Source organism: Salmo salar, chromosome ssa06, assembly GCF_905237065.1.
Source record: "Salmo salar chromosome ssa06, Ssal_v3.1, whole genome shotgun sequence".
Taxonomy (NCBI): domain Eukaryota; kingdom Metazoa; phylum Chordata; class Actinopteri; order Salmoniformes; family Salmonidae; genus Salmo; species Salmo salar.
The window spans coordinates 25,511,645-25,534,992 of record NC_059447.1 but is presented as its reverse complement, the minus strand read 5'-3'; the positions used below and the strand labels follow the sequence as shown (position 1 = coordinate 25,534,992).

The following is a 23,348-nucleotide window of genomic DNA, read 5'->3' as shown; positions in this document are numbered from 1 at the left end:
CGTTTCACATTTGCTAGCTACCTCTTAGATCGAAGCCCAAATAGAATGATAAAAGATAAGATGATAGAAGCCCATCTCCTACTGTAAATAACCTACACACTGTGTGTGTGTGTGTAGCCAGCCAGCCAGCCAGGTAGAAAAATGGCAGAGTATTTTTCAGTACACCAAAACGCAAAGTAAGAACCCTAGTAGCCTAATATCTCAAAGACTAGTTGATAAAATGTTCATAAGAAAGAAATGAAATTCTAATGGAAATGTTTCACAATGATGTCATTAGGCAGAGCAGGCAACAGATGGCACACAGACAGCAGAGCTGGGGACAGATATGCAGGGACAGACTGGCAGAGACAGGGAGTCTCAGGTAAGTTTGTTGAGTCTTTGTTTGGCAACATTATGAAAGGTTCTCAATTTTTTTGACTTGTAAAATAGGAACATAATTGGAAAATGCCATGGATACCCCCACTCTCAACTTAAACTGGTGACTGAACTAAGATTTGTTAAAGGCAATGGTATTGCTGTTGTGATTAGTTGTGTAGTTTTGGGTACCGGTAGTTAGGAGTACGGCAAACACCTTATTTCTTTGGTTCCTCAATATACATTTACCATATTACAATGTAGGCTATGTGTTACAGCACTACTTTTGGTGTCTCCCTCAGGAATTGCTCTTGAGAAAATTTCATGTAATTGTCCCCTCCAAAGTTGATATCAGATTTGCACTGTGGTGCAAAGTCACTATACCTGGCTCTTTACAATGGGGATTTTCTTTCTCTAATCAATCATACTCGTCATGGTATATTATTCAGTGGGTCAAATTGACCAGTTTCTAATATTAAAAGTTATTTGCCTGCCTATATAGCCCTATGTTGGATACAATGCCGCAACTGTGAAACAAAAGATAGTAAAATATATATTTTTTTATCTACTTGTGTCAGTATATTTTAATTAAGGAATGAAGAATTGATATGGTTTTATGAAAATGTTTTATGAGTCTATACTGAATTTGTTTTGTAGTGCGGATCTGGTACAACGCCATAAAACATTGCAATATAGAATCAACACCATAAATGCGGTAAAATCGCCTATACAGGTACCAGACAGAAGTTATATTAAATTTATGGTGTGGAGAAGAAAAAGGTTTGCTGGGGATTTTTTTCTTAACAGTCCTGGTATTTTCTTAATGTGTTACGTGAGTGATGGTGCGAGAAACTGGGATAGTCACCTGTAAGGCTACCACTCTCAGTAGAACCCTTTTTCTCTAAAAGTGTAGCTCACAGGTAGCCTATAAGAGCGACTCCACCTTGCGCCTGCGTATTTCCTATTGACAGGTTAGTGTGCAAGACAAGAGAGATAGCTTATACCTCATTTATGTACTTGAGCGTTCAGAAATAGGATCTAATACCGACTTCATTCCAGGAGAAAAAAATTCTAACTAAACATTTGACAGGTTTGAATTCATATATTTACTTTGTGTATTGATAAGATACATACTAAATAACACGAGGGTCTTGCCGAATTACAAATGTGACTGATTATACATTTTACATTTACATTTTAGTCATTTAGCAGACGCTCTTATCCAGTGCGACTTACAGTAGTGAATTCATTCATTTCATTTCATTTCATGCATTTAAAAAATAAAATAATTTTTACTGGCCCCCCGTGGGAATTCAAAATAGCTCACATAAACTATACGGATTAATATTAAAAATGTTTTGCCTTTATAAATGTTTGTCCTATAAGTCCTATTTATAGGCCTTTTGGTTGAATGAATGAGTGCTTTTGACTTCAACAATGTAGCCTAGGCTACATTTCATTTAAAATAGTAGGCCTAAACATTTTCTTTCGACAATTTGCTACTTTTAGCCTACTCTTGTCTGTGTTGCTAAAATAATGTCAGTGTTGTAGCCTATATGATCATCTGATGTTGTAATATACTGTTTGTAATATAGGCCTTAACCGTTATTTCGAATAAACACATATTGTTTATTTTAAAATTATATACTGTATCTGTCGGTATTGGCGTAAGCTATTTGTCCTTTTGCTAAAATGAACATGATCATAATGCAATTCACACTTGAGCTTAATATTTAATATGGCAAATTTATCTTATTTCAAAAGAAAAAAAGCACATAAATGTAGATAGGAAATTAATACAAATAAGTAGCCTCCATGATTAATGAAATAGGCTACAACGAAATTGTAAATGAAACGAAAAGTGTGTTAATACAGTTAAACTTGCGTTTGATGTATAGCATGTTATTAATTTCTTATTAGCCTAAATGTATAACTATTCTTAGTTTTGTATTATCATCATTATTACGTTCAAAAGTAGACTATAAATAGGGCCATGATCACACTGTCATTCATATCAGCCTACTTTGTTTAGGGCTTCAGCGTAATAACAGTATGTGAATATCACAACTGAAAAATTAAAGTTAGCATTATTTGATCAGAGTGAGAGATGGATTCGCAGACGAAGCCTGAGCCGATGCGCGTGCTCGTCACGGGCGGATCCGGATTGGTCGGGAAGGCCATCGAACACGTGGTGAAACAAGAAGGCGGCTGTCTCGAGGGCGAGCAGTGGAACTTCCTCTGCTCCAAAGAGGCCAACCTCGTGTAAGTTATGTCACATGAACCTCATTCTCAGCAGAGCTGGTCTGAGGCTTGGTCGTTGCAGATAAAAATGACTTGTCTATATAGCGATGCCATGATCCCATATTCTACATGCCCGAGAAACACCAGCATGTATGTTCTACATAACATATTTCTATAGGAAATGTATGTCATGTTGCACTGTATGAAATCCTGTTATGACCCTTTACATCTGGGGCTGGTTTTGTGGTTCCAACAGGAACGACATAGATCAAATAAATTCCCAAAATAAGTTCACTCATGGAAAAATTATTCTATTCTATTCTCTGCTATTCTATTATTTTCTAATCTATTCTATAGATATGTAGATTGATGCGTAGATACAGTATATATTTATAGAGTTTCTATATAGTTCCTGTTGGAACCACATTCAATGTTTAGCTACTTACATTCGTGCATGCATACTTTTATGAGATTGTTTCCCATTAAATGGGATGGTGATGATGATGATGATGATGATGATGATGACAGTTGTTCTGCCAGAGATCTACAACAGACAAGAGCAGTGTTTGAGAAGTATCGGCCCACCCATGTCATCCACCTGGCTGCCAAGGTGGGAGGACTCTATCTTCACATGAAGGAGAACCTACACTTTCTGGTGAGCTTACCTAACTACCCAGTTTGTTTCAATACCTAGGCTATACGTTTCTGTCCCAAAGTACATTTGTTCAATCAGGGATGGGACCAGAAATTCGGAACGGGCATTTCTAACTCACTGGCCCATTTTTTTTTGCCTGGCGCCCCAATTGTTAACCAAATAATGATAATTCTGTACAAAACCCCCAGTTTAGACAGGCTGATGGGCTGAAGATGGAACCAGCCCATCTGACATTTTTCCTGAACTGCCTAAAGGCCAGTCCGTGAAATGGTTTGTCTTATCTAGCTACCGGTTGAATGCACCAACTGGAAGTAACTCTGGAAAAGATCTTCTGCTAAATGACCTGAATGTAAATGTTTACCTGGCTGGGCAACTACTTAGGCTGAAATTCAATTGAACTTCTCAAAGCGAAGTTTACACAGTGACTTTGTTTGCAAATGTATTCATCTTAATTCCAAAAGGGTATTAATCCACCTGTTTATTTTTTTTATTTAACCTTTATTTAACTAGGCAAGTTAAGAACAAATTCGTATTTACAATGACGGGCTACAGCGTAATAGCAGTATGTGAATATCACAACTGAAAAAATAAAAGTTAGCATTCTTTGATCAGAGTGAGAGATGGTTTCGCAGACGAAGGCTGAGCCGATGTGCGTGCTCGTGACGGGCGGGGTGTTTGTGAGGAGTGTTTACAGGAGAGCTTCTTATCACTGTCTCTAAATGCATTCTTTGAATTCATTTGTGTAAAAACAAGTTATTGTGTAAAGCCCAATACAGGTTTTATTGAATTGAGACCACAGTGTTTTGCCTTCACAGAGGGACAACCTTCGCATCAATGACAATGTGCTACAGACGTCTCACGAAAGGGGCGTCACCAAGGTGGTGTCCTGTCTGTCCAGCTGCATCTTTCCTGACAAGACCACATACCCTATTGATGAGAGCATGGTTAGTTTAACAACCAGTAAGACCATATCAATGAGAGCATGTTGTGTTTAACCTTAATACTAAAATACTATGGTGGCATCAAATTCCCTATATAGTGCATTATTTTTTAACCAGAGCCCTAATGATCCTGGTCAAAAGTAGGAGTTTTATTTAACTAGGCAAGTCAGTTAAGAACAAATTCTTATTTTCAATGACGGCCTAGGAACAGTGGGTTAACTGCCTGTTCAGGGGCAGAACGACAGATTTGTACCTTCTCAGCTCGGGGATTTGAACTTGCAACCTTTCGGTTACTAGTCCACCAGCTCTAACCACTAGGCTACCCTGCCATTCAACAGTTTAGGGTGCCATTTGGGACTCAACCTAGTATGTGCCCTGTGACAGTAGAACTACTGTATGTTTTGGAACCTCTGGCCCTCTAACTGTGATTTTTAAGAAAAGATCGTGTATAATCACTCATGCTTTTTTCCCCTTCCCACAGATCCACAATGGGCCGCCACACGACTCAAACTTTGGCTACTCACATGCCAAAAGAATGATTGATATTCAGAACAGGTGAGCTGGTGACTAAACTGTTACTAAACAGGTACATTAGCACACAGTTGAAAGACCCACACCAGCCTTCCTAGCACCTCATTTATCACCTGATTTAATTAACAAAAGGTGCATTTCAGTAGCTGGTGCAGGCCCTTCATTACATGGCACAGCCCAGGTAGCACATACAGTGCCCTCCACTTATATTGGCAACCTTGGTAAACATGAGCAAAACTGGCTGTAAAAAAAATGTCTTTGCTGTTTATCCTCTTGGTCTTTCATTCAAAATATTCACAAAAAAATCTAACCTTTAATTGAAGTAAAATGATAAAAAAAAATACATGTGAAATAAATATTTTTCTCCAAAACATGTGTGCCACAATTATTGGCACCTCTAGAAATTCTTATGAGTAAAATCTAACTGAAGTATATTCCCATTCATATTTTACGTTAAGTTCACCTGAGTGATTAGGAATACTTAAGTGGTATGCCACTGGGATATAATTATCAGAACATTAATAAAACCTCCCAGGAAAACTTTCAGGGAATCATTGTAAACATTCTCAGAACGTCCCTGCAACCAAAAAATTAATATTCTCAGAACGTTAAAAAAAAACGTCAGTTTCACCGGTCAGGAAACTTAGGCCTTTGTTCCCAGAACCAATAGGAAACCAAAAACGTATGTTCCCACAACTTCCAATTAACCAAATATGGTAGCTGGGAAGTGGGGGGTGGCCCTTTCCTCTTTTTCTGGGAAGCAAGAGGGAAGGCCAATGACATCAGTATGCATTCATCAGACCAACCCCTTGAATTTCGCCATTGTGTGTAAAAACCCCCAACTATTTGGCAACAACAACAAAAAATTCTACCCTTAAGGGTTTGTACCTTTTACTGTATGTATACTTGGAATATCGTTTAAAAAAATTGCTGGAATGGGTCATTAATGTTCTAACCACAACATGAAGTGTGTGCGTGTGTGGACTTGATTGACAACAGGGGATACTTTGTGCAGCATGGGCGTCGCTACACCGCCGTAATCCCGACTAATGTGTATGGGCCCTATGACAACTTCAACTGTGAAAATGGTCACGTGCTCTCGGCACTCATGCATAAGACATATGCTGCTAAAAGTAAGTAACACTCACACTACTGCACACACACACACACACGCACACACACACACACACACACACACACACACACACACACACACACACACACACACACACACACACACACACACACACACACACACACACACACACACACACACACACACACACACACACACACACACACACGCACACAGATACAAACACTTACTCCTTTCTACTCTTCTTCTGACAGAGGAGGGAACCCCTCTACAGGTGTGGGGCTCCGGAACACCCAGGAGACAATTCATCTACTCTCTGGTATGTTTAGTGAATTACTCTGTGTGTGTGTGTGTGTGTGTGTGTGTGTGTGTGTGTGTGTGTGTGTGTGTGTGTGTGTGTGTGTGTGTGTGTGTGTGTGTGTGTGTGTGTGTGTGTGTGTGTGTGTGTGTGTGCATGTCAGTGCAATGTCAGATATGTGTGTGTGTGTACATTACATCTGTGTGTGTTTTCTCAGGATGTAGCACGTCTGTTCCTCTGGGTGCTGCGGGAGTATGATGAGATTGACCCCATCATTCTCTCTGGTGAGTCCAACATGGTGTGTGTGTGTGTGGGGGGGGGGGTGATCAGTCAATGTGTGTGCGTGTGTGTACCGTATGTAACTGGACCAAGCTCCTTTGACCCTTGTATCTCACAGTGGGGGAGGAGGAGGAGCTCCCCATCAAGGACGCCGTAGAGATGATTGCAGATGCCCTGGACTTCAAAGGCCAAATAGTTGTATCCTTCCACAGGCTGTGTACACCTGATAGGAGTTGCCCCTAGGCACAGATCTAGGATCAGTGTATCAACCCCAATTCCTAACCTTAACCGTTATTCAAATTTGACCTTAGATCAGTGTCTAGAACCAATCTAGTAGAATCCTTAGTACAACACCAGCAACCACATCTAGAGGTTCATTACACCTGTTGGACTGACAGACGTACAGATGTAGTACATTAAAAGCCCACTCGGACTGGCTACCCCCCGTATCCGTTGCACTGTAACTATGCCATCTCCCTGTGCTTTGCCTTTTGTGGCCCTTGACCTATGACATCAGTTCGACACCAGCAAGTCAGACGGTCAGATGAAGAAGACGGCCAGCAACGCCAAGCTGCGACGCTACCTCCCTGACTTCACCTTCACGCCGCTCTCTGAAGGTCAGAGATTCAAATATTGAGGGTTGTATTTTCTGTCCAGAAAACAACTCAATATTGTAGTTGGAATTAGTTTCCTTGTAAATAACACAGACGCATTACAGCATGATATTTGATACCAATCTGGTTATTGGTCGTTTTATGATTATGATGAAAGCAACATTCACAGCGATTAAACCACTCTTCCAAAATGCACAGTATCCATAGATGACTGACTGTGTCTCTCCTCCCCTACAGGTATCAAGAAGACCTGTGATTGGTTCGTGAACAACTACGACATAGCCCGAACATGAAGACCAATGAAGATAGAGACAGTGAACTCTGATTGTTTAATGAAAAAGAAGGGCTACGTCCCAATACTACTACTGTGCCTTCCTAGTCTTGTGTCCTTGCCTTCATGTCAACTGATAAGTGAAAGTTCTGGATAGGTTTCACCATATGGCCGGTTAAGTTTTGTCAGATCAGTGGTACACATCACTCACAATTTCTGTGAAACTGGAGGCTGTTATACCCCACCTTGTTGTTCTCCCCAGAAACCATTTTGGATCCTTTCTCCTCAATTTGCACCGTTGATGTCAGGGATTGACATTAAGGTTTGAAAGGCTCTTGCCTTTGGAGCCAACTGTTTCTCATCATTCACTGGCCTCGGTCCAGACACTGCAGATCATAATACTGGTTTGTGTTAAAAGATAGACACCCCATGTGATTTATCTGGGATAAACATAAACTAGAATAGGCCAACCTATGTAGAGCCATCAGACACTGTAATATAAAGTTAACTTCCTGAAGAATCTTGAGAATTAGGACATCACTGTCGCTCCACCTCACTGTAAAAATAAAATCGTAGAAACAGGACAGGAAGAAGCAGGTTTTTAGGGGGTCACACGACAGTTTCAAATGTCAACGTTTGACGATAACACTGAGGAAGCCAAGATCATTTGGGATCTGCCAGTAATCGCTCCATTAATAAACAGTCAGATGTGCCATCAGTATATTTTACTCTACTTGGCACATCTTGTCATTTTCCTCAGGAGAGGAAGAAGCAGGTGTAACATTAATAAGCCTACACCTGTCGTATCATGCTGAATAATGATGAATGACTTCTGCGGAACATGGTTTCTCTACTACACAACCACTTCTCCATGGCATGAAGAAGTACAGGCCAACAGTAGACTGTCATTGTAGTACACACTACTCTTATCCAAGTAAGTACATACACAACAGTTGCTGCAAAGTAGATGTCCAATGAATCCACTGGATAGCACTGTAGACTTCTGGCAGAACCTCAAAGAATGTTAGTGCGTCTTCATTGAAAAGCCTTAAGATGTATGACATCATTGTCCAGTGTTCTGCTTCTAATTATGCAAACCAACCAGAAACACGACAAGGAGACCAGCCACGGCAACAGCAGGGTTTTTATTACAAAAGAAAATAAACAAAAGACAATTTTAAAATGAGAAATAGAGGCCTGGGGAGATACGGCAAAAACAAAATAACCCACACTTGTCTTGTTGAATCCAGTTGATTGTGGTGGGAGGTGAGTCGGCAGGCAAGATCTACACGGAATGTTTTCATTGATACCTTCACATCTGCCTAATTCATTGATAAACCTATATCTTGTAAGTTGTTTGACCTGAAAGGACTGCCATAGGTACAGTTGACTTCAAACCATTTCGAGACACATATTGAAGCTAGTTTACACCGCATCACAAATCACAGCTGCGTAACACTTTTCTTTCTACCTTATTCTACTCTCTTCCTCTTCTACCCTTCCTCTTCCAAGGACCCTGTTCTATCCTTCTCCTCCTTCTGCTGCTAAATCAATGAGGAGCATCTCATCCTCTCCTCCTCCCTCCCTGGGTCGTGTTCATTAGGCACCAAAGGGACTGAAAGAGGAACTTGGACTCATTTTCCATTTTAAAACGCATGCCCTAATGAACACGAGCCCGGTTTACTCGGTGAGGTAGAAGTGCATCTTGTCGTTGACGTTCTTCCTCTCGGGGTTGAGGCGTTTGAGGATCTGGGCCAGGACGTTGACCGTCTGCTCGCTGCTCAGGCCAGTCCTCTTGGTCTGGAACTTCTTCAGCAGGTCCTTGGTGGTCATGGGCTTCCGGATCAGGTAGCGGCGCACCGCCTCCTCCGTCAGCTGAACGTCACTGTGGAGAGGGAGGATGGAGAGTGGGACACAAAACCAGGGGGAGGGTGTGTGGTGGGGAGAGAAAGTGGGTGATAGAGGAGAGAGAATAAGAAGACAGTGCGTGTAGGAGAGGACAGAGAAAAGAGGAGAGAGAGAGAAAGAACGAGTGTGTGTGTGTGTGAGCTAGAGAGAGGGTAAGGGTGAGAAAAGTGAACAAACAGGAGAGATTGAAGAGGAATATACCTGGAACTGGGGGTTGATTTGCCTGAGGGGGGCTGTGGCGTGCTCTTCCCTGAGGGGGCAGGACTCTGGGTGGTGACAGCCGTACTGCTGGACTCCATCTTCAGCCTCTTGGCAGCTGGAGACTCAGAGCTACCACCCACCACCTGTCTCTTACCTGTGAGGGGAGGGGAGGGAGGGGAGGGAGGGAGCAGGGTGATGGAGACAGTTTTAGCATGCAGTGCTGAGGTCACAAAGCCTAAAGGTAGCACAAACAAAATAAGGCTTTCAGATCCTGTGAATATGTAAATATAAATGAAAACATTACAAATATAAATATCTATTTCCCATTTGTGAAAATGTGTGTGTGAGTGCATGCGTGCATGTGTACCTTGCTCCAGTTTGCTAGCGGCGGCTCGGAGTGTGTTGGAGGTGGAGGCGGAGTCTATGGACGGTGTTCCAGGGCGACTGCCAGTCCTGGAGCTGCCTCCAGAGCCACGCCCACCACCGCGCTTAGGAGGTGTACGCTTCTTCTGATAGTGAGGAAATGGGGAACGTAAAGAGCAAAGTCCACGAGAGCCATTCTCAACCTCTCAAGATCCAGACCAAGAAAGAGACAGTGTTAGCAGACCATTACCACACCAAGACCAGTTGAAATGTGGAAAACCAAGACAGAGGCCTGTTTTTGTGCCCACACTGCCGCCACACTAGGGAAGCAAGATACCCTGGAAATTGTGTGTTGTGTCACCCCTTTTGTGCCACATAGAAACTACAAAATATGGTATCAGGTTCATCAACTACCAGTCTTGTTCAAGACTTTTAGAAAAGCCCCAGATCTTGGGCACCGTAACCCAGATCAAGAACCCGATATCAAGACTCCATCTCTGCGAGAAAGAGAAAGTGGGGTTGACATTGAACAATGGCACTACAAAAAGGGACCACACACAAACTAACACTCTCACACACACACCACCATGAAGAGAGCGGAGGCTGCCTCTCCATCGATGTCGCTGTCCTCCGAAGTGTCCGACTCACCGCTGCTGTCTGAAACACACAACATTATCACATCATAACCCCCTTCAACAAAAACAGTATATTTCCGTGGGTTCTTCAAGTCTTGCCACTTCCCTGTGATACCTGATCAGTAAAGATTCTAAAGAAGAAGAAAAACTGCTACCTCTCTTCTTCTTCGTCTGGACTGGGGTCTTCTTCCCTTCCTCTTCCTCCTCCTCCTCTTTCCCCTCTTCCTCATTCTGTTTCTCCTCCTCGCTCTCTTCCTCACTCTCCGATGCCTCGTCGATTCCTGTGAACAGAGTTAAAGTTCTTAGAATTCACACACATGAACACGTTGTATTGTTGCCATGGCGGTGCCCTCTGACCTTTGGGAACGGCCTCTTTATTGGACTTGGCCTTCTCTTCGCCGGCCTCTTCCTCTGAACTGCAGGAACAAGGGAGTAAGGAGCGAGAGAGAGCGAGGAAGGGATGAAAGAGAGAAACAGATGTGAGAAAATAGATGAGAGGTTGCAGGAAGTGTTTGTGTGTAAGGCTCTGGTGTGTGACCCTACAGTTGTCAATAGAAGTTCTGGTGTACAGTGCATTCAGAAAGTATTCAGACCCCTTGACTTTCCCCCACATTTTGTTACGTTACAGTCTTATCCTAAAATGGGTGATTAAATAGTTTTCCCCCCTCATTAATCTACACAATACCCCATAATGACAAAGCAAAAACAGTTTTTTTGACATTTCATAAAATAACTGAAATATTACATTTACATATGTATTCAGACCCTTTACTCAGTGCATTGTTGAAGCACCTTTGGCAGTGATTACAACCTCAAGTCTTGGTATGATGCCACACCACCTGTATTTGGGGAGTTTCCCATTCTTCTCTGCAGATCCTCTCAAGCTCTGTCAGGTTAGATGGGGAGTGTCGCTTCACAGCTATTTTCAGTTCTCCAGAGATGTTCGATCGGGTTCAAGTCCGGGCTCTGGCTGGGCCACTCAAGGACATTCAGAGACTTGTCCTGAAGCCACTCCTGCGTTGTCTTGGCTGTGGGCTTAGGGTCGTTGTCCTGTTGGAAGTTGAACCGTTGCACCAGTCTGAGGTCCTGACCGCTCTGGAGCAGGTTTTCATCAAGGATCTCTGTGCTCAGGTCATCTTTCCCTCGATTCTGACTAGTCTCACAGTCCCTGCCGCTGAAAAACATCCCCACCGCATGATGCTACCATCACTATGCTTCACCGTAGGGATGATGCCAGGTTTCCTCCAGATGTGATGCTTGGCATTCAGGCCAAAGAGTTTCATCTTGGTTTCATCAGACCAGACAATCTTGTTTCTCATGGTCTGAGAGTCTAAGTGGCCTGTCATGTGCCTTTTACTGAGTGGCTTCTGTCTAGCTACTCTACCATAAAGGCCTGATTGGTGGAGTGCTGCAGAGATGGTTGTCCTTCAGGAAGGTTCTCCCATCTCCACAGAGGAACTCAAGAGCTCTTTCAGTGACCATCGGGTTCTTAGTCAACTCCCTGACCAAGGTCCACTCAGTTTGGCCGGGCGGCCAGCTCTAGGAAGAGTATTGGTGGTTCCAAACTTCTTCCATTTAAGAATGATGCAGGTCACTGGGAAGATTCAATGCCTCAGACATTTTTTGGTACCCTTCTCCAGATCTGTGCCTCGACACAATCTTGTCTCGAAGCTCTACGGACAATTCCTTCAACCTCATGGCTTGGTTTTTGTTCTGACATGCTCCGTCAACTGTGGGACCTTATATAGACAGGTGTGTGCCTTTCCAAATCATGTCCAATCAATTGAATTGACCATAGGTGGACTCCAATCAAGCTGTAGAAACATCTCAAGGATGAACATCTCTGGAGACCTAAAAACAGCTGTGAAGCGACGCTCCCCATCCAACCTGACAGAGCTTTAGAGGCTCCTGAGTGGCACAGCGGTCTAAGGCAGTGCATCTCTGTGCTAGAGGCATTACTACAGACCCTGGTTCGTTTCCATGACGATTTTTTTACTTAATTAATCCATTTTAGAATGAGGCTGTAACGTAACAAAATGTGGAAAAAGTCAAAGGGTCTGAATACTTTCCGAATGCACTGTATGTGTGTGTGTATCTGTGTGTGAGTCTGTGTGTGTATCTGTGTGTGTGTGTGTGTGTGTGTGTGTGTGTGTGTCTGTGAATCTGTGAGTGTGTGTGTGTGTGTGTGAGTCTGTGTGTGTGAGAATCTGTGAGTCTGTGCATCTGTGTGTCTCACCTGCTCTCATCTGACATGTAGTCGACCTCCAGGCCCTCAAAGTCTCCATCGTCACTGTCCTCATTAGCCTCGCTGTCACTTCCCCTCTTCTTCTTCTTCTTCTTCCCCTTCCCCTTCACATCCCCCTCTTTCTTCTTGGGCTTGCTGTCTCCATCTGAGAGGAAAAGAAGAAGAGGGGGTGAGAAAAGAGGGAACGTAAAGAGAGATGCACCTTCTAACAATTCAACAGTTGAACATGTAAAATGTACTGTCCATTATTTGTTAAGACATAGAGATGCGTCTTCAGCTAACAGACATGTGGTTCATACACACTGTATACTAGTGATGAGCACCGACATGGATAATCCACGTTTATATCGGTTGCATTTTTTTCTGTTTAATATCATATCACAATATGTCAGAAACACTTTGCTGTAGCCTACATGTTGTTTACCCAAATTACAATGTAAAACATTTGTTGTGTTGTTGTGTATCTCTGTGAAGTCCAGACAACTAAGGGGCCTGTGTTCATTGTTTTGTGTATGTATCTCTGTGAAGTCCAGACAACTAAGGGGTCTGTGGTGGCTTTTCACCATTTGTTTGGATTCCTCACGTCTTAATCATTGTTAAGAAGAAGTTTGGTCCATATCGGATGTTGGGAACTATATTTATTGAATATTATATTAATCCTAGCAATTGAAATGGCCAATTTGGGTACAATCAACTAGCTTTCAATTTGAGTTCTAATTGTCTTTCAGAAAAATAATGTTCAAGAAATGCTAATCTGATCTGTTTCTAACTGCAGAAACCGTTTCAGAACAATCTGATTGAATGACTCCCATGCCTCTCTCTTTCTTCATTCTCATCATTACTGGGCTCTCCTCCCTCCCGCCATCCATCCATCCTTCTCTCCTCCCTCCTTCCCTCCATCCATCCTTCTCTCCTCCCTCCCTCCCTCCATCCTTCTCTCCTCCCTCCCTCCCTCCCTCCCTCCATCCATCCTTCTCTCCTCCATCCATCCATCCTTCTCTCCTCCCTCCATCCATCCATCCATCCATCCTTCTCTCCTCCCTCCCTCCATCCTTCTCTCCACAGAAGCTCCTGTCACTTTTCTTTACTCCGTCCTTGGCGCCATCTCAGTTGATCTTTCTGTGACTCCTCACGTCTCATCTCCTCCTTCTCAACTGTATTGGAGAAGGTCCAAATTCTCTCCCCTAAGAACTTAGTCTCCAACGCGTTTTGAGAAGGAGACGAGAGGATGCAACGAATCGAGGAAAGATGAATTGGAAAAAAAAGCCCAAATCTTCTCACACGCCAGTCGCTCGTCACTTCTTAGCTCTCCTCACCTTCATCCTTCTCTCCTCACCTTCTCCTCCGCTGCTGTCGATCTCATCACTGCTCAGCTCTCCTTACCTTCATCCTTCTCTCCTTACCTTCTCCTCCGCTGCTGTCGATCTCATCACTGCTCAGCTCTCCTTACCTTCATCCTTCTCTCCTTACCTTCTCCTCCGCTGCTGTCACTCTCATCACTGCTCAGCTCTCCTCACCTTCATCCTTCTCTCCTTACCTTCTCCTCCGCTGCTGTCACTCTCATCACTGCTCAGCTCTCCTCTCTCCTTACCTTCGTCCTTCTCTCCTTACCTTCTCCTCCGCTGCTGTCGATCTCATCACTGCTCAGCTCTCCTTACCTTCATCCTTCTCTCCTTACCTTCTCCTCCGCTGCTGTCACTCTCATCACTGCTCAGCTCTCCTTACCTTCATCCTTCTCTCCTTACCTTCTCCTCCGCTGCTGTCACTCTCATCACTGCTCAGCTCTCCTCACCTTCATCCTTCTCTCCTTACCTTCTCCTCCGCTGCTGTCACTCTCATCACTGCTAAGCTCCAGGTCATCCTCCAGGTCATGGATGCGCAGGTCCCCTCCTCTTCCTCCCTTCTTCTTTTTCTTCTTCCCCCCCTTCTCGCCCTCCTCGTCGTCATCGTCCGGCCCCCTCTCCTGCTCCCGCAGGCGCCTCTGGAGCATGATGCTGAAGTGGTTCACCACCTTGTTCCTCCTGAGAGGGGGGAGGAAGTGTGTGTTAGAGTCAGCATCACATTTTCTCTACTCTCCTACCCCACTACATTCCCCACCCCTACCCCCTAGTGTTTTTACCTGAGGGATGAATCAAATCAAAGTTAATTTGTCACGTGCGCCGAATACAACAGTGAAATGCTGAATACAACATGTGTAGACCTTACAGTGAAATGCTTACTTACAGGCTCTAACCAATAGTGCAAAAAAGGTATTAGGTGAACAATAGGTAGGTAAAGAAATAAAACAACTGTAAAAAGACAGGCTATATACAGTAGCGAGGCTACATACAGACACCGGTTAGTCAGGCTGATTGAGGTAGTATGTACATGAGTGTATAGTTATAGTGACTATGCATATATGATAAACAGAGAGTAGCAGTAGCATAAAAAGAGGGGTTGCGGGGGGGCTCAAAATGCAAATAGTCTGGGTAGCCATTTGATTACCTGTTCAGGAGTCTTATGGCTTGGGGGTAAAAACTGTTGAGAAGCCTTTTTGTCCTAGACTTGGCACTCCGGTTCCGCTTGCCATGCGGTAGCAGAGAGAACAGTCTATGACTGGGGTGGCTGGGGTCTTTGACAATTTTTAGGGCCTTCCTCTGACACCGCCTGGTGTAGAGGTCCTGGATGGCAGGCAACTTAGCCCCAGTGATGTACTGGGACGTTCGCACTACCCTCTGTAGTGCCTTGCGGTCGGAGGCCGAGCAATTGCCGTACCAGGCAGTGATGCAACCAGTCAGGATGCTCTCGATGTTGCAGCTGTAGAACCTTTTGAGGATCTCAGGACCCATGCCAAATCTTTTTAGTTTCCTGAGGGGGAATAGGCTTTGTCGTGCCCTCTTCGCGACTGTCTTGGTTTGTTTGGACCATTCTAGTTTGTTGTTGATGTGGACACCAAGGAACTTGAAGCTCTCAACCTGCTCCACTACAGCCTCGTCGATGAGAATGGAGGCGTGCTCGGCCCTCCTTTTCCTGTAGTCCACAATCATCTCCTTAGTCTTGGTTACGTTGAGGGATAGGTTGTATTCTGGCACCACCCGGCCAGGTCTCTGACCTCCTCCCTATAGGCTGTCTCGTCGTTGATCAGGCCTACCACTGTTGTGTCGTCTGCAAACTTAATGATGGTGTTGGAGTCATGCCTGGCCATGCAGTCGTGGGTGAACAGGGAGTACAGGAGGGGACTGAGCATGCACCCCTGGGGAGCTCCAGTGTTGAGGATCAGCGTGGCAGATGTGTTGTTACCTACCCTTACCACCTGGGGGCGGCCCGTCAGGAAGTCCAGGATCCAGTTGCAGAGGGAGATGTTTAGTACCAGGGTCCTTAGCTTAGTGATGGGCTTTGAGGGCACAATGGTGTTGAACGCTGAGCTGTAGTCAATGAATAGCATTCTCACATAGGTGTTCCTATTTGTTCAGGTGGGAACGGGCAGTGTGGAGTGCAATAGAGATTGCATCATCTGTGGATCTGTTTGGGCAGTATGCAAATTGGAGTGGGTCTAGGGTTTCTGGGATAATGGTGTTGATGTGAGCCATTACCAATCTTTCAAAGCACTTCATGGCTTTGAAAGTTGCACCCCCTATCTTTATTCTTCCCCTCAGTATTTTCCCCTTCTCCTGGCTCTCTCCCTCACACCTGTCTCCCCTCCCCTCCACCTTCCCCCTCTCCTCACCTGCCCCACTCCTCCTCGGCCTCCTCGGCGGTCAGCGTGCGGTGTTTGGCCTGGGGCACGAAGTTGTACCAGCCGTTGACGGGGAAGGCCTCAAAGGCCCCGTCGGGACACTGGGTAAAGATGTAGTAGGACGCATTCTCCGTTACGCCCCCTTTCTTCGTACCCTTGAACCTGAAACAGAGAAACATGTTGACATAAAAGGATAGTTCAGGCTATATGGGAGTTCCTCCTTGCCCTCAGATAGACAGAAAGACAAAGGATGTCTTGGTAAGTATTTATGAGAGAACCAGAGTTAAGTAAAAGTAAGCTCAAGGCCTGTGTGTAGCCTACCTCCTCCCTGCTTTGCCATTGTGTGTGTGTTTGTCTGCCTCACCTCTTCCCTGCCTTGCCGTTGACCTTGAGGATCCAGGGTTGGTCCTCCACCTTGAACTCCCTCGTGACAATTCCAAACTTCTTCCTGCGTGCCTCCTCCCTCTGCTTCTTCCCAAACTCACTGCCTGCCGCCCCCTCCTCAGTCTCCTCCACACCATACATCCTCCTGTTACTCATGTCCCGCTCCATACGAGCCTGGGGGGAGGGGTCAAGGAGGGAGGAGAGAAGACAGAGCGTGAGATGGATGGGACAATGGGAGCGGAGAAGGGAGATAAGAGAAAAGTGTAGAAGGTAATATAAATAATAGAAGGGGAGGAGAGGATGGTAGAGAGAGAGAGACACGGGGGGAGAGAGAGAGACACGGGGTGAGAGAGACACGGGGAGAGAGAATCAGTGAGTGTTCTAGAAGCCTATGGAGGAGTTGTAATGAGAGGGGAGTTTGCCAGAGAGTTGTTCTACATACCTGGGTCCAGGAGGAGCAGTTGACTTTGTCCCCAGAGTTAAAGGCCATGATGCTGTACTTCTTACTGGTGTTCCTACACACACACACACACACACACACACACACACACACACACACACACACACACACACACACACACACACACACACACACACACACACACACACACACACACACAGGTTAGTGGTGTAACCTATGTCATGATTAATGTAGATACCACATCATGTATAGTGCATTCGGATAGTATTCAGACCACTTGAATTTTTCCACATTTTGTTACGTTACAGCCTTATTCTAAAATGGATTAACCCCCCCCCCCATCTACACTCCATAATAACAAAGCAAAAACAGGTTTTTAGATTTTTTTTCTCTCAAAAGAACAAACTTAAAGTAAGTAAGTATTCAGACCCTTTACTCAGTATTTTGTTGAAGCACCTTTGGCAGCAATTACAGCCTTGAGTCTTCTTGGGTGTGAAGCTCCCATTCTTCTCTGCAGATCCTCTCAAGCTCTGTCAGGTTAGATGGGAAGCGTTGCTGCACAACTATTTTCAGGTCTTTCCAGAGATGTTCGATCGGGTTCAAGTCTGGGCTCTAGCTGGGCCACTCAAGAGCATTCAGAGATTTGTCCCGAAGCCACTCATGCATTGGCTTGGCTGTGGGCTTAGGGTTGTTGTCCTGTTGGAAGGTGAACCTTCTCCCTAGTCTGAGGTCTTGAGTGCTCTGGAGCAGGTTATCATCTACGGCAATTCCTCCGACCTCATGGCTTGGTTTTTGCTCTGACATGCACTGTCAACTATGGGACCTTATATAGACAGGTGTGTGCCTTTCCAAATCATGTCCAATCAATTGAATTTACCACAGGTGGACTCCAATCAAGTTGTAAAATCTTCTCAAGGATGATCAATGGAAACAGGATGCACCGGAGCTCAATTTTGAGTCTCATAGCAAAGGGTCTGAATACTTAGGTAAATAAGGGATCTATATATTGTTTTTATATAAAATGTGCAAAAATGTCTAAAAACCTGTTTTCGCTTTGTCATTATGGACTATTGTATGTAGATTGAGGAGGAAAAAAATAATTTCATCTATTTTAGATTAATGCTGTAACGTAAAAATCTGAGTGGCTGGTGAACCAAAAAGTACATTTTATGTCCTGCTTGGAACACTAGAAATACAGAAGATACACTTAGGCAAGGTTAGCTGTTTTACACAGATATCAACTGAGGTTTTTCCTTAAAGATTTTTTTTTTTTTATGTGTTCACTCCCACGTTTCCATTAGCTCAGGGAGTGTCGTAGCTCAGATAGTTCGGGTAAATGTGCAACGCAAAAAACCTCTGTGGGAATCTGTGTAAAAATTATGCACGGTAAGTGTCTTTTGTATTTGAAAAATTATTTTGGAGTGATTTGAAAGTAGAGATTGAGGTTTCCAAAACCGTATTGCATGCAATGATAATTAACGGTTAGACAGAAGGTCGGGAATGTTGTACACATTGGCCCTGCTGTGGTCAAATGTTAAATGAGAACCCAATGGCTGTAGGCCTTGGATAGTACTTACTTGGGGACCCGGACTATGTACTCTGTAGAAGAGGAACTGCTGCCCCCCTGTAAAAAAACAACACACACAGTTTGCCACACTACATATACAAAAGTAAGTGGACACCCCTTCAAATTAGTGGATTCGGCTATTTCAGCCACACTCGTTGCTGGCAGGTGTATAAAAATTGAGCACACTAACATGCAATCTCAATAGACAAACATTGGCAGTAGAATGCCCTTAGTGAAGAGCTCAGTGATTTTAAAATTGGCACCTTCAAAGGATGCCACCTTTCCAACTAGTCAGTTCATCAAATTTCTGCCGTTAGAGCTGCCCCGGTCAACTCTAACTGCTGTTATTGTGAAGTGGAAACATTTAGGAGCAACAACGGATCAGCCGCGCAGTGGTAGGTCACACAAGCTCACAGAACGGGACCGCCGAGTGCTGAAGCCCGTAAAAATCGTCTGTCCTCAGTTGCAACACTCACTACCGAGTTCCAAACTGCCTCTGGAAGCAACGTAGTACAATAACTGTTTGTCAGGAGCTTCATGAAATGGGTTTCCATGGCCGAGCAGCCGCACACAAGCCTAAGATCACAATGCCAAGCGTCGGCTGGAGTGGTGTGAAGCTTGCCGCCATTGGACTCTGGAGCAGTGGAAACGCGTTCTCTGTAGTGATGAATCACGCTTCACTATCTGGCAGTCTAACGGACGAATCTGGGTTTGGCGGATGCCAGGAGAACACTCCCTGCCTCAATACACAGTGCCAACTGTAAAGTTTGGTGGAGGAGGAATAATGGTCCAGGGCTGTTTTTCATGTTCGGGCTAGGCTCCTTAGTTCCGGTAAAGGAAATCTTAACGCTACAGCAGACATTGACATTCTAGACGATTCTGTGCTTCCAACTTTGTGGCAACAGTTTGGGGAAGGCCCTTTCCTGTTTCAGCATGACAATGCCCCCGTGCATAAAGCAAGGTCTATACAGAAATGGTTTGTCGAGATTGGTGGATGAACTTGACTGGCCTGCATAGAGCCCTGACCTCAACCCCATCGAACACCTTTGGGATGAATTGGAACAACAACCGCGAGCCAGGCCTAAATGCCCAACATCAATGCCCGACCTCACTAATGTTTTTGTGGCTGAAATCAGAATGGAAGCAAATCCCTGCAGCAATGTTCCAACATCTAGTGGAAAGCCTTCCCAGAACAGTGGAGGCTGCTATAGCAGGACAGGGGGGACCAACTCCATATTAATGCCTGACAATGAGATAAGCAAGCAACAGATGAAGCAATAGACTGATACTGTCATGTTGACCCCACAAGTAAACCATACATCCAATACTTACCAGTGACGTCATGGTCGACCGTATACAGAGGCAATTTGCCCCTATTCTTAGTCAAGCAGTCACCTGTAAGTGATCACCTGTTGAAGTATAACGACATTTCATTCAGTTCATAGCTAGATAGAAAACTATAGGACATGCTTAAGTTAACTGACTTCGGTCTCAGCATATGCAGAAATTACTCATCATAAGGTAGTTGTTTGTGGTCATTTATGTACTAACGTCAGCTATAGAGCCATTTAGGATATAAAGGCTTCGCCTCTTCCTCTGATAGAGTTACGTTAGTCTGTAGCTAGTTACCAGTAGGCTAAGAAAGACACTCCAGAAATATATTGACCCAGTAAACCTACCTCTTCAAAATGTGCGAAACAAAAAGATGTTGCTATATTTTATGCTTTATAGGTAATCAAACGTAAGTATTGGATAACATTTCATATTAGTATGTATCTAGCACATATATCTGGTAGCTAACGTTACTCATGCAGTCGTTAGTTAAATATTTGTCTTGAGTTAGTGCTATCTGGTATCCTTGGGACGTCCCTACCCTAAACTTAACCATCAACCTTTCCCTTTATTTCGGTAGGGACGTACTAAGGATTCAAAATAACACTAACACAAGACAAGTCTCGCTGCTTTCCGCCAACTGTTCCGTCAAGAATAATGGTCGGCCGGAAAACAAAGTCAACCAGCAGTTAGTTCTTAGTAGATAGGTGCCGTAGTCGCGTGCCGCGAAACAAAAGTATATTATTATTAAAACAACTGTCCAGTGTTTCCAGATATCTATGAAATATGTCCTATAATTAATTACAATTCCTTCCAAAAAAGTATAATTAATGCAGGTAGATGACATCATCCTCTGTGAGGAAATAGCAAGCATATTTTAAACATCTGCTTGAGATAAAAGTTTGAGGTGTGATTTTTTTTTAAGTGCTTTTTACTCCAATTAATGCGTTGTCCACAAATACGAGTATAACGGGTCAACGTTATTTCCGTACAAGTTAACAGAAATGGACTTTTAAAAGTTAGATTTTCACTGGACAGTTACTTTAAATCCTTGGTGACGAATCATGATTGAAAAAATCTGGTTGACAACTGTTGAGAGACCATCTACAGTAGGCTGCTGTGATTCTACCTTGCTGCATATTTGCCAAATTATTTTTATTTATCAAACTGTATCTCGCAAAATATACACATTTTCATTGACAAATTACAGCCATACTATATTTGTGCACTTGTGAACGAGTGTTCCAACCCTGCCTGGAAAACGCCCTCCATTCACCTTTTCTGGTACAAAATCACCCTAATTTGCCGTATGATTTGGAGATGTTGAAGATGCCATGGAAGTTTCTAAAAGATAATGCAATGGCAAATTAGATTACATTTATATAAAGTTGTTGCATAATGTTTTTATCTTTTGCAGTGACTTTTTCAAACAAAAAAATGGCAAGTGCCAAACACTGGCAGCACATTTTGCAAGTTTGATTGTCTATTTGATCAATGCTACAGCATACTTCTACGGAAAATACGAATTGTTGTACAATATTTCAACCTGGTCTCATAGACTAGAAGTAACATTGTAAAAAATCTGGGATACTGAAATGAATATGATATGTTACGTTTGGTGTGGTTACATGAGACAGAAGGTTACTTAAGGCAAAACTAAAGGAGGGTGGTTGGTTGGGGTGGATGTACGGGCGTATAACGCGATTGTCTAGCAACCCAAAGGTTGCGTGTTTGAATTAATGTGATTGTCTAACAACCCAAAGGTGCGTGTTCGAATCTCATCACAAACAACTTTAGCATTTTAGCTACTTTGCGATTACTTAACCATTTTAGCTAACCCTTCCCCTTACCTTAACCCTTTAACCTAACCCTTAACCTCAACACTAACCTTAACCCTAACCTAAACCCCAAACCCATTGCCTAGCTAACGTTAACCACCTAGCTAATATTAGCATTAGCCACCTAGCCATCTAGCTATCGTTAGCCACAACAAATTGCAATTCGCAACATATCATACAAATTGTAATTCGTAACATATCATATGAATTGTAATTAGTAACATACTGTATCATACCAAATGATGATTGACATCCACAAATTAATACATACCATGCCAAACGTAACATATCATACTAATTTGAGCAACCCGGATTTTTTGTTTACCATGTTACGTCTACACCTGAGTCCATGTTGACTATTTCGTTTATCAATAGATTATTGTGTTTCTATCTCCTCCCTTGGTATTGGCTCTACATTTAAATAGGCTATGATGTTGTGCTCCAATTGCACAACATCATAGCCTATGCTGTATCCTATGCTGTCAAATATTTTAAATAGGCTACCTGTCTAGCTATTTATTTTCGAGGAAGTTTGGCTATTAAATGAGTGATGGATAAATGGTAGGCTAATATTTGTTGTGTAGTGGGAATAGGTCAGTCATGTCGGAAAAGGAGAGACGTCCTGCAATATGATTATGATTTAGGCCTATATAATACAAGTAAAATAAGCACATAAGCCACATGCTGCCTTGCGATCTCCTTACCAACGGCAAATGCATCTGTTTTATCATTAGGCCTACATTATAATGTTTATATTAGACTACCATTATTATAATTCATCTGCATAAAAAAACGTACATTTCCCTCAAAATAACAATATTTGCTTGCAATACAATTGATCAAACACTAGAAGTTGTGCATATGCATGATTTGAGAGGATGTGGACTGTGGAAATAATCATACTTTTCTGTCAAGTTCATAATTGATAAATACCAACCTTTGCAGGAACACTGGCGTACACAAGGCCTGCGTTCAGTAAGTCTTTACGTTCTGAAATGTTTAATTGAACAGAAACGGTGCTGTATTGAACGACCAGTTGGAAAAACTGGGAGGGGTTGGGTTGTGGATTGGGTAACGCAGTCAGCATGGCCACCACCCTTTAAATAGGTCACTCATTGTTTCAAGCCACACCTCGCCACACCCACCAAACAGGAGCAAAAGTACCCCGAAAGCCTGTTCAATAACATACAAGAAAGAACGTTGTGGGTAAATGTGTCGTTCAGTACAAACCGTTCCACAACTTAGCAAACGTTCAAGTGAACTGAATGCACCTTAGGTTTAGAGTCTTTTTATGTGCATGCATCTTTGATAAATGAGGCCCCTGGATTGGGAAATGCTCATCTAACTAAATTTGTTTGCAATGTTTGGAAATTCAGAATAAGGAAGGGTAATACTATACTATTTACAGAAATATCAAGAAGCAAATAAACAAAAAAACATTTTAGAGTAGTATACAAAT

General features: G+C 43.4%; 2 protein-coding genes across 6 annotated transcripts; one reads left to right on the top strand and one right to left on the bottom strand.

Moving 5' to 3' along the window:
- The first annotated feature begins 1,310 nt into the window (after positions 1 to 1,310).
- Positions 1,311 to 7,371, top strand: LOC106606805 (GDP-L-fucose synthase). 4 transcript variants are annotated; one of them, XM_014203162.2, is made up of 11 exons: positions 1,311 to 1,444; positions 2,454 to 2,616; positions 3,136 to 3,250; positions 4,066 to 4,194; positions 4,673 to 4,746; positions 5,722 to 5,855; positions 6,073 to 6,137; positions 6,334 to 6,400; positions 6,514 to 6,593; positions 6,913 to 7,012; positions 7,247 to 7,371. In XM_014203162.2, exons 2-11 carry the CDS (start codon positions 2,462 to 2,464, stop codon positions 7,300 to 7,302), a joined length of 975 nt encoding a protein of 324 aa, XP_014058637.1. In that variant the 5' UTR covers positions 1,311 to 1,444; positions 2,454 to 2,461; the 3' UTR covers positions 7,303 to 7,371. The 4 variants fall into 4 exon arrangements, with proteins under 4 accessions (XP_014058637.1, XP_014058634.1, XP_014058635.1 ...); XM_014203159.2 differs by having other exon boundaries at positions 3,124 to 3,250; XM_014203160.2 differs by lacking the exon at positions 1,311 to 1,444 and having other exon boundaries at positions 1,475 to 2,616; positions 3,124 to 3,250.
- Positions 7,372 to 8,406: 1,035 nt separating this feature from the next.
- gtf2f1 (general transcription factor IIF, polypeptide 1) lies at positions 8,407 to 22,949 on the bottom strand. Of its 2 annotated transcripts, none has more exons than XM_014203164.1 (14): positions 22,827 to 22,949; positions 20,052 to 20,128; positions 18,730 to 18,776; positions 17,174 to 17,246; positions 16,712 to 16,905; positions 16,339 to 16,509; positions 14,445 to 14,653; positions 12,624 to 12,777; positions 10,745 to 10,803; positions 10,543 to 10,668; positions 10,336 to 10,409; positions 9,757 to 9,898; positions 9,390 to 9,543; positions 8,407 to 9,165 (listed from the first exon to the last, which is right to left on the bottom strand). In XM_014203164.1, the coding sequence occupies exons 2-14, from the start codon at positions 20,061 to 20,063 to the stop codon at positions 8,961 to 8,963; spliced, it is 1,620 nt and encodes a 539-aa protein (XP_014058639.1). In that variant the 5' UTR covers positions 20,064 to 20,128; positions 22,827 to 22,949; the 3' UTR covers positions 8,407 to 8,960. The 2 variants fall into 2 exon arrangements, with proteins under 2 accessions (XP_014058639.1, XP_014058638.1); XM_014203163.2 differs by lacking the exon at positions 22,827 to 22,949 and adding an exon at positions 20,399 to 20,704.
- Positions 22,950 to 23,348: the final 399 nt, after the last annotated feature.

Excerpts from the sequence above, each read along its gene's own strand:
- gtf2f1 (XM_014203164.1), bottom strand. Across the intron at positions 16,906-17,173 it reads ACTGCTCCTCCTGGACCCAG|GCTCGTATGGAGCGGGACAT; the intron begins GTATGTAGAACA and ends CCCTCCCCCCAG. Across the intron at positions 16,510-16,711 it reads AACGGCAAGGCAGGGAAGAG|GTTCAAGGGTACGAAGAAAG; the intron begins GTGAGGCAGACA and ends TCTCTGTTTCAG.
- LOC106606805 (XM_014203159.2), top strand. The coding sequence starts at position 2,462 with ATGGATTCGCAGACGAAGCCTGAGCCGATGCGCGTGCTCGTCACGGGC. Across the intron at positions 4,195-4,672 it reads ACCCTATTGATGAGAGCATG|ATCCACAATGGGCCGCCACA; the intron begins GTTAGTTTAACA and ends CCCTTCCCACAG. Across the intron at positions 5,856-6,072 it reads TAAGACATATGCTGCTAAAA|AGGAGGGAACCCCTCTACAG; the intron begins GTAAGTAACACT and ends TTCTTCTGACAG.